General features: G+C 39.1%; 1 protein-coding gene across 1 annotated transcript; it reads right to left on the reverse strand.

The window, feature by feature from the left end:
• Positions 1-5,010: 5,010 nt before the first annotated feature.
• On the reverse strand, positions 5,011-5,665 carry LOC145037106 (putative histone H2B.1). Its single transcript, XM_078985681.1, has one exon. The coding sequence runs from the start codon at positions 5,576-5,578 to the stop codon at positions 5,132-5,134; it is 447 nt and encodes a 148-aa protein (XP_078841807.1). The 5' UTR covers positions 5,579-5,665; the 3' UTR covers positions 5,011-5,131.
• Positions 5,666-11,503: the final 5,838 nt, after the last annotated feature.

Below are 11,503 nucleotides of genomic sequence, written 5' to 3' on the forward strand. Positions count from 1 at the left end.
TATTTGAGAAAGTAAAAAGAAAACCATTACTCAAAATATAAGAACTATCTAAACTCAGTAACAATTCACTTAGGACAATAGAAAAGAGTTTTTAATGGACAAGTGACAAATTACAAAGTAAATCTTCATTTAGGCATTTAGTCGAACACTTGGTGTTCAAAAAAAAAAAAAAAAAAAAAAAAAGACTTGGATAACTAAAATCACTTCCGGAGAAACTTATATTATTATCAACAAATAAATGGTCTAACTGAAATCTATCAGTAGTGTTAAAATATATAATTTAAATTCAACAAAAAAATCAATTAGAACCCAAAAATCGCAAAAACAGAGGCTTTAAACTGGAGAGAAATTGTAAAAGAAAGATGATGTTTTTTCAACCCATTGAATCGACTTACCAGATGACCGAAATAGAATCTACATACGAGATTGAGGGATGACAGGTGAGCTTTTGTTTCAGCGATTGAAACTTTTTTGGGGTCGATGTCGACTTCTGTGGAGATAGTAATGAAGGGACAATGGTTGTTGAAGAACAAACACCCACGATGAACAATTTTGTATCCTACAAAATCATATTCCAAATCAATTAGAAAGTATTACTTAAAAAAATCGATTTCAAATAATCAATGGATTTCACAGATGAGAAGAGAAGCAATAAAATTGATTTCAACAAATCGATTTTTGCCAAGAAAGAAATCGATTTCAACAACTGATAGAATCTAAAAAAATTAAATTTTGAGAAAAAAGAAAATCGATTTCATCAGTGTTGGTGGAGAACTCACGACTTTGATGGAGGCGGGAGGTGGAAGTATTGGTGGACAGTGATCGGCTGGTTGCGACTTCACCGATGAATGGTGGACGAATCCGATGCAGTGGATGAAGTCGGAGGCGGCTACAACTGTTGAACAAGTCAGAGACGTGTTCTACCACACACAAGTAGGTCAAATATATATACCTTATTTCCTTAATTATAGGATTTCAAAACTAAATGATTTCCATAATTAAAAGTACAAAATGTCCAAAATACCCTTAAATAATTTATTTAATTATTTATTATTTCTTGAATTCTCATTGGTGCATTTAGGCACACAATAGTTGCTAAAAACATTTGAACCTAGCTATATATATATATATATATATATATATATATATATATATATATATATATATATATATATATATATATATATATATATATATATAATTTATTCGGTGTTGTAAATTCTGTTTTCTCGATTCACGTGTCGTCAAAACGTTTTGTGAAATATTTCTAGAAAGCATCTGCTTAATTATTTTGGTCGTGGTGATTCTAGAAATGTAGAGGGAATTCACTTCCGGTATACCAAACTTTGTGAATTTATGTTTAAAGTTTCACGATTAATAGGATCGGATTCGATAGATTTTATGAGTCTAAATTTGATCGAGGTTTAAAATATTATAAAAATATAATAAAATAATAGGCTATAGTCTGAATTTAAAAACGTGCTCAAAAGTGATTTTCGAGATTCATAGTTATTCCAAACGAAGCAGTGCATAGTTTGTTTCAGGAAAATCAGATAAATACTGATTTTTGTAACTTTAAAGAAGCGTAACTTTCTCATACGACCTCCATTTTGGACGTTTTTTATATTCATGAAGTCAAGAGAACATAATCTATTCAAATATGTTATCCATAACTCTCAGATATATCTGGTGCAAAATTTTATTTTTAACGCCACAAATAAATTAATTTTTTAGTGATTTTCGATTCAATCTTCAACGATAGATGGTTTGAGCAGTTTGAGATGTTCTAAAAGAATTTATAAATATAATATATTGAATATACATTATAAACATAAATTACACACAATTGGTCATTAATATCTATCCGTTCGCGGTGGTTTGACCGCCGAACTCTGACCATTTGTTACAAAACTTCCTAGTGGGTCACCCATCCCATGATTGTTCTCGCCCGAGCACGCTTAACTACAAAGTTCTTACATGATCTACTGCCTTCACGGCTTTACACCACACCATGACCATGAGTTTCTCCGATGATTGTCACGTATCGCCTCCTTTTGTCATGTGTCCTTCGACGATTAACATGTCTCTCGATGACCATGTCATACCACGTCGTGGTGAGCATACCACCACATTGTGGTGATCCAAGAGTTGACCGTTTGACTTTGACTACCGTTGACTTTCTCAAAATAACAATGTACATTCATTTTAACTTCAAACGACCATAACTTTCTCATACGAACTCTGTTTTTGATGAACTTTATATCCACATAATTGTTTCTAAAAGATCTACAATGTTCCTCAAATATATTTTGTTGAAAGTAAATACCTACTCATCTCATAAATATCCAAATTTATTAAAATAATACATGTTACGAAAAACAAGTACTACACTTTTAACGGTCGGTCCATTCATACATGGTTATTCAGGTTTTATACATTCATCAAATTTATGTTTGATTATCTTCTTGGTTGATTCTCAATTCAGTATTTCATGATCTGATGACTTCATCAGATGGATCTTTCGGTCCTAAGATTTCTCTAATCGATGATCGTGGGCATTTGTATTATCTTCATTGTCGTACGCATACTCTAGATTCACTACAGATGAACCTCCTAGCACTACTTAACCCATGTGGCCATGGAGGTTCAACTCCAGTGACTCCATAGCATGAGACATAGTCTAATGTTCACAGAGGGAGATTAGCTGGTGCGCGAAAGCTAGCCCGGAACCCTCGTTAAGGGAGTTCCCTTTCCAAAAAAAAAAATATTGTAGGTTTTATACTTGTTTATGAACTCATTACTAGTGATAATTACTCCTAATGAAGGCAAACGATGTTAACCACTAGTTCTGTCAAAAGTAAAATTGGTTTTATCGATGGTTCCCTTCCAAAACAAGTCGTTCCCATCCAATTTTGTATAATTTATGTTGAACAAAAACATACTCGTTGTTTCATAAATGCTAAATTTTGTATGAAAATAAACTTCAATCTTGTCTGAAAATTGTCAACAGACAGTTACAAACTGTTATAAAACTACCAAACGGTCATTAAACGGATCTCAGGGAAAAAAAGGGTCAACTTTCTAAAATTGAATTTTTGATGCAATTTTTAATAGAGCAACATAGTCCAAAATAAAAAAAAATTGCGCTGACCTGGTAGCTCAATCCCAGCCAGGGGCTTTGCCCCTTGGACCCCGCTAGGGGCTGCCACCCCTGAGACCCCGCTCCCAGGGGCGTTGCCCCCTGACCCCCGTTCGTTTAAGGTCTTCGCCCCTAAATAGCAATGTACTTTAAATCTTAAAAAACTTGAACAAGTGTGCACTCCTACACCATCATAACTTGTTCAATATTCAACAATATCACTTTTGGTCAACAAATTTAATCCTATTACACTTAAATAATATTTGATGATATAAAATCACCAACAAAATTTGTCTCCCAATCTTGTTTTCTATTTCTCGAGCCCGTCTACATTGCATCCCATTCCACACGTTTGGAGCCACTAGAAAAACATCCATGGAAGCGTTAAAGTTTCTCTCGTCATTAAATAAAGGGTGTTCAGAACTTCAGATTTTGACTCTCCAGCCTCATTCGGTACTTTTATTTGTGGTATACATCACTCCACCTTTGTACACAAATTATTACAAGAATATCTCGAATGATTACTTTCAATGAGCCAATAATAATATTCAAATAAGTCATTTTAATACACACTTTAACATATTTCAAGGTTGATTTGTCTCCATGAATAACACATCACCTATTTGTTGAAATGAAATAGAAGAAAATTGAACCTTTTCAACGATCATTCCGATCAAATCTAGACAGAGATGCATAAATAGTGTTTCCGAATCAAAATGGTGTAAGTTTCGAGAAAGGCCCTCAAGATTTTCCACATGTAAGAGTATACGGTATGGGCAACGAGAAGTACAATTTTTGTTGATGTGGCACCTCATAACCTAATCATAACAAGATGAACACCACTCCTCCTTCTTGTTAAGAGGATGTTATGGCATATCTTGTTGTGACGAGCACAAGAAGCAACGGGAAGTTTAATTGGTTGTTGCCTTTATCAACAAATCAAATCATTTTATTTCTTTCTCTCTCTACTTATTAACATGTTATAACATGGGGAACACCATTTCCCCCTTGGTGTTATGGTGGTGTTATAGATGAGGTGGTATATAAACTTGGTGTTATAACGTGACCCATACCTAATGCTCTAAGAACCTAGCAATGAGTAATGACATAAGATTTTCCACATATAAGAACCCAGCAATGAGTAATGACACTTTATATTAACAAATTACAAATGGATGCAATCATTGACATAGTGTGTTGTTTGGTTCAAATTACTTTAAACAATCAATTCTAAAAAGTCGAATATTTTTCTTATAGCTCTCTAAATATGGATTACCTAATTGGAAATGTAGCAAATTCACGTTTTTAATAATTCTAGTTTATTGATATTAAAAAAAACACTTTAAAAACTAATGAAATTTTTGATAAAGTTATCTATAGCTTAATTGTGTTGTTTATTATGAAATAAAAAGAGTATTCAAAACAGCTACAAAAATATTCGCGTTAGGGACTAAAAATGACTAATGGAAACTGTACACGTACTGAATTGCAATAATCTTGTGTGAAGAGGGAAAAAAATGAAAGTGCAGTATGGAAGCCATCTCTGTATCAGAGCCAGGTTTCGATCCTGGGACCTGTGGGTTATGGGCCCACCACGCTTCCGCTGCGCCACTCTGATTTGTTGATTACGCTTTGAATATTTAGAATAATATCTTCAGTACTCCGTTCACATAAACAAAATACAGAGTTAACACATACTTTTTTAATTATTAATGGGATTATTTACTACGAATACAGCAGATAGTAGGCTTTTTAGTATTTGTGGAAAATAACAAGTTTATTTTAATAATAAATAAAAATACAAAACAATAAGAAAATACGGAGACTTCGACATGAAAAACCAGTTCTTTAAAAATAAATCTTGAATTAAATTCACAAGAAAATATCAACTCCAATTCATTTGATAAACTATTCATCGAGAAAGATGATAATTTTACAATCTGGAAACCCTAAGCCTAAACCAACATCAGCATAAACCCTAAACACCCAAATCTAAGAACTGGTAAATTTTGTCACAGCCTTCGTCCCCTCCGAGACAGCATGTTTTGCCAACTCCCCTGGCAAAACCAATCTCACCGCCGTCTGAATCTCCCTGGATGTAATCGTCGGCTTCTTGTTGTACCTCGCAAGCTTCGATGATTCTGAAGCAAGCTTCTCGAAGATGTCGTTAATGAAGGAATTCATGATCCCCATGGCTTTGCTTGAGATCCCAATATCAGGATGAACCTGCTTCAACACCTTAAAGATGTAGATCTTGTATGTCTCCACATTCTTCTTGCTTCTTTTCTTCTTCTTATCGGTGGCACCGGCGCCAGCTTCCTTGGGAAGCTTCTTCCCGGCCTTCGGTTTTTTCTCGGCAGGGGCTTTTTCAGCGACGGCGGCTTTTTTCTCCTCCACCGGCTTCTTTTCAGCTGGCTTCTTCTCTGCCTTTGGCGCCATTAAAGGGATTTGAATTTAGTTAAAAAGAGACTGATTTTGCAGGAGTGAGAGATGGCTTGTTGTGGTTGTGAAAATAACAGACGAAGGCTTGCATTTATATATGGATTGAGAGGCGTGATCTGATTGGTCAATATTAGTTGTCCCGGATAGTGGTTTGAAAATTGAAATGTTGTAAATTACAAGTTTTCCCTGGATCTAATTCAAAAACGATTGAATTTGGTTTCAATTTGTTTTTTTTAAGACAAAACTATAAATTTGGTCCCTGTGGTTTGCAAAAATCTTTGGATAGGGTCCAAAAAGTTTCCGACTTGCATAAAATGTCCAAAATCAAAGTTTTACTGGGTTTTTAGTCCTAAACTTAGGAAATTTCTGTACTTTTGGTCCATAAAGCACTTGAATTGACTGTTTTGCCCTTTAAATTTCTTTTTTGTATTTTTTATATTTTTCTTTTATAAATATTAATGTAAAAAAAGGAATTAAGTTGGCTCACCCATCTCTCTCTCTCTCTCTCTCTCTCTCTCTCTCTCTCTCTCTCTCTCTCTCTCTACCCACCCCACCGGGGCCCTCCCCTTTCTCTCTCTTCCTCCTCATCCTTCTTCTCCTCATCTTCCTCCTCCCCCTCCTCTCTATCTATTTCTCTCTAAACATAAACACACCTGCAACTCCAAATACACACACACACAAGGAACTCGAACACATACCAACATCAAACTTATCACAAAATCTATAATAAAAATGAAGTGTAAACATTGATTACTATAAAAAAAATAGCTCCAGTCTTTCAAAATTAATATCGATGCTCCATCAAAACTTCATCTCAAATCAGAAACAAAATTATTCAACATACTAATTCAATCAAAAAATCGTTTAACATATTCAACCCACAATAATCCAACACAAATATCATCCTAAAACGGAATCAACTGTCACCTTACCCTTCTCCCGGGCATCTATAACATAGGTGATGTACCCAGCGCAACCCTGCTGAACGTAGCGTCTCGCACTCGCTGCTGAACAAAGGACTGTTCTGCGTTGTGGCCTCTTGCCATGAATCACTAAATCTCCCCCACTGGTAGTGCGAACCCTCACTAACTGAAACTCACAATCAATCACTGCCCCATTGGGGCTCAACCAATCCATACTCACTATAACCTTATTCCCTCGCAGGGGAATAGGAACCAAGTCCACTGAAAATTGTTAATCAAATAACTGCAACGAACACCCCCTATGTACTCTCGCGACCCTGACGGTCATGTCATCTGCTATCTCAACCTCAAGTGGACAATCCATCTCCCCAAGAGCTCTGCTAAACCTCTTGTTAAGCGCAAGTGAAACAAATGATCGGGTAGCCCCTGAATCAAACACAACTGTAGCTGAAATGTCGTTCACTAAGAACGACCCTATATAAAACATATAACCATAAGAAACAATTCATAACGAATAAAGAGATGAAAGTATGATACATACTCGTCACCACATCAGGAGTCGCTCGCACCTCCTCTGCTATCATCTGAAAAACTCTACTCTTCGCCACTGGCGCCTCTGTAATGACCCAATTTTCACGTCCAAAAATTTTGTTTTTAAAACATTACTTTAGAAAACGTTAATAATTAAAAACATTGTTTGATCAACCACATCACATCATAAACCATGTCTAAAATCCAAATCATACAACTAGTCAAAATATCAGAGTATAAATCCTAGGGAAATCTAATAGATGCGGAAACCAGCATGTGTGCATGATGTGCCGCTACCATGCCAGCTCCTTCCCCTTCGATGAAGAGGTACCTGAAACCAAAACTGTAAACTGTAAGCACAAAGCTTAGTGATTTCCCCCATTGTACCACATACCATAGAATCACATAACATACATAAATTGTCAGGCATATCTGGGTGCCCGAACTACCCCTTCGGTCCTCTCGACCGCATACTGCCTAGCATATTTGGGTGCTGGCCTCCCCTTCGGTCCTCTCGACCGGATACTGCCTAGCATATCTGGGTGCTGGCTCCCCTTCGGTCCTCTCAACCGGATACCGGGGACTATTTCACCCCTACTACTACCCCATAACACATATATCACATAGTTTATCTAGCATGGTTGGGCGTGACCGCCCCTTCGGCCCTATCGACTGGTGTTCTGGGGGACTATCTCCCCCTACTATCACTAACACATAAACATATCATAGATAGTAGCAATCCTAGATGAATATCACAAAGACAATCATCTAATCACACATCTCCTACTGGTGGGCCGGCATTGTGGCCTTAGACCCACTGCTACTGGAAGGTAACTCACCTCATAGTAGTTGCTGATCTGGGTGGGAATAGTTTGTCTACTGCCGCTGCTCCGGAAATCCTCCGGCTGAAATTCCCACCAAACACTTAGTCAAATACTGCTAACTGTCCTTTGGGTAAAATGACCATTCTACCCCTGATCATGCCCTAAGTCAAAGTCAGAGTCAACTTTCAGTTGACCCGACTCGCCGAGTTGGCTCGCTAACTCGCCGAGTCCATGTCCAAACGACTAACCTGAATTCTGCTTCTACTCGTCGAGTTAGGCGTTGACTCGACGATTTCTCCTTCCAAACTGATGTTCAAGTCCTTCATCCTACTCGCCGAGTTGTATGAACAACTCGTCGAGTTCATCTTCATCCGATGAACAATTTATACAGTGACTCGCCGAGTTGTATGAACAACTCGCCGAGTTTGTTCTTGATCTAAGGAGATTGCCTTGAACTCGCCGAGTCTGGGCATCGACTCGCCGAGTTCCATTATGGGTGAGTTTTGGCTTCCAACTCACCGAGTCCACCCTGGACTCACTACACAACTCGACACAGCTAAAAGGGGACAATCTCGGAGACTCGCGACCAGACTCGCCGAGTCTGATGAGCGACTCGTCGAGTCTGCTTCATGCAAGAGCCATAAACGCGATTTTGCTCGAATCCAGTTCATGTCATTCGTAGATCTGGGCTCCTAGAGCATGAATAACACGTAAAGTTTCCAACTTTACATGTAAATATCCATCTATGAGGGTTTTAGGGTTCAAAATGCACCAAAAGAGTAGATATAAGGTTTTCATGCAACATGGGTCCATAAAGGCAGTAGATCTGAGCTCCTGGAGCTCAACCATGCCTAGATCTAGAGGTTACTCAGCTTATTACGAACCCCCACACATACACAAGCTTGGAAATGGTTCAAGAAAGACTGTAATGGAGCTATAAGGGACTATAAGCATGAAATCAAGGGGGAAATTGAGTCATACCTTAGGGAACACACTGAGAAAGCTCAAAGATGCTTGACATCCTCTTCTTCTTCTTCTTGATCTACTCCTTTTCCCACTCCAAAACTTCAAGAGAGCACACCAAATGCTTCAAACTCACAAGGAAACAACTCTTGAATAAGGTATAGAGCTCTGAGGGTGAATGGGGGCGAGATTGGGGCAGAATGAGAGTTTAAATAGGGTGCAAACCCTTGAAACTTAGGGTTTCATCCAACAGCGGTGACTCGCCGAGTCCAGGATATGGACTCGCCGAGTCGCCAACTTATAATGTGTCCCGGGTCCCGGCTTTACTCGGCGAGTCGAACCTATGACTCGCCGAGTCCAAGGCTAAAAATGGAAAACACTCAAATAAGATTTACATACCAGGAACCAGGTGCTACAGCCTCACTCCGGCCCTGACGGCCGACTGTAATCCTCAATGTTGCAGGGGCAGGTGCTACCACCTTCCCTGCTGCTGCCAAACTCAGACACTAAGACTTTTTATGTCCCCTCTGATTGCAATGGAAGAAAATCAGATCAGATGTGGTGGTGGTGGTGGTAGTTGTACAATTTCTACTCATATGCCCAGTCTGGCCGCACTTGTAGAAACCGACACTACCTGCCTTGCACGCCCTATCGTGAAATCTCCCATACTTTCCACACCGATTGTGGCTTTGTTGTCCTCTAGATCTGTGATCTGATACCTTGGTCTTTTTTCCCGAACTCCCTATGCCAGATGCGGCCTCTGGCTTCCTCTTCTTCTCCATCTCCAAATCTATCTCTCTCTCTCTCACGAGCCCTCGCAATCATATCATCCAGCGTTTTACAGTTGGACCGGCTCACAAACCGGCGGATATCACTCTGAAACATCTCATGATAACAGGCCTTCTTCATTTCCTCATCAGCTGCGTACTGAGGAACGAGAAGAGCCCTCTCCCGGAACTTGGCGGTAATCTCTGCCACTGTCTCTGTAGTCTGGGTGAGATCTTGAAACTCCCTGGCTAGCTATGGCACTTCGATAACCGGTGCAAACTCCGCTCTGAACCTGGTTGTAGAATCATCCCAAGCCATTGCATCAAGTGATGCATCATTCCCGATAACATGCACGATCTCCTCCCACCAATCGCTTGCCCTGTCCTTCATAATACAGGATGCTAGTCTAAACTTATCCCCCTGGGGACATATGATGGTGTGGAATGCGTTGGCAACATCTGCCAACCACCTAGTACTCGCTTTGGGGTCCCACGCCCCATGATAGTCTGGAGCTCCACAAGCTTTGAACTCCCTGAAATTGAGTATGCGCGACCCCATCATGGTCGCCACCTCAGCACGGAATGTGCTTAATCTCTCATCCATCAGCTCCAATACCCTCCTTGATCGAACCAAAGATCACAAGAGTCTACTCAAGTATGATACGAGTAATCTCTAAAGAGAAAAACTCCCTTGTCTGCTCATCTAAATTCTCGGCCCCCGAGCCTGATATTGATCCCTCACTGGCACCTGAACTGCTGCCTGCTGGTCTAGGGCGTAAAACCACCATTCTGAAAACACATCATATCAAACGTTAGAATCACTGATATATCTCGAGGGATCGCTACTACAAGTTTCCTGGTTTAATCTTTGCCTTCCCTGATTCAAGTACGGATCCTCTGCTTTCAGTAGTACGGGCCCATACTACCTTCCACGTCTATCCGTACTTTCCTCAAGATCTGCCTTGACTCCACCGAGTCCTTTTTACTCCTACTGCTCTTTGCTACTCTCATCCTAGGCTGCTACTGAAGGCCTCCTTGTAATGCCAATTAGTCATTACCTGAATACCATCACATGTGACGAGGCTCAGATAATCCTTCGAGTAAAATACTCGTCCCCACTACGGTTAGACTCAAACAGGAGTTGCGCAATAGGGCTAAATCCAGCACTCTGAGATTATTCAACCCCGATCACATGTGACGTGACGTATTCACCTAATGGCTAACTCCCATCACTCAGAGTCCTACAAAGCACAAAGCAAGCAACATTCGGACACAGGAAACTACTCAAGCAAATCTATTATCATATGAGAAACGGTACTAGCATAAAATGTTAAGCTTATACTATCAGGTATAAGCTAAACAGGCTATCCTACTACTGTCTATTCAATACTAGCATGCAATTCTCATCATATAGCAGGTACATAAGGCATCCTCCTAGATCCTTAGTCCTATTCTAGCATGTTGTTCTACTGAAACTGAAACTGATAATCATAACATAAAATTGTACGGGTAATTTGGGAGTACTTACTTGAGCTCGGCTGATCGCATGCACCACACCCTTTTCTCTTTTTAAGAAAACTCTTTTTCTTTCTAAGTTCTTTTTCAAAAAATATTTTCACAAGTGTTTCTCTTTTGAAAATCTTTTACCATTTCCTTAGTTTGAGTTCAGACACACCCGAAAGTGTGCCCGAATCCCTCAAACCAAGGCTCTGATACCAACTTGTAACATCACAAAAATACAACCCAAATTTTTTTTTTAATGTTACTAAAAACCACAACATCAAATTTTATATAATAAAACCATGAACTGTATGTCCCAAAAAGTCGTAATAAATGTATCAAATCAAACTGAAGTCAATATCATCAAAATATCTGAATGAAACTCCCAGGATAAAACTGCAACTGTGGTGGGTG

The sequence above is a fragment of the Lactuca saligna genome, chromosome 1 (genome assembly GCF_052625555.1).
Source record: "Lactuca saligna cultivar CGN05327 chromosome 1, ASM5262555v1, whole genome shotgun sequence".
Classification (NCBI taxonomy): domain Eukaryota; kingdom Viridiplantae; phylum Streptophyta; class Magnoliopsida; order Asterales; family Asteraceae; genus Lactuca; species Lactuca saligna.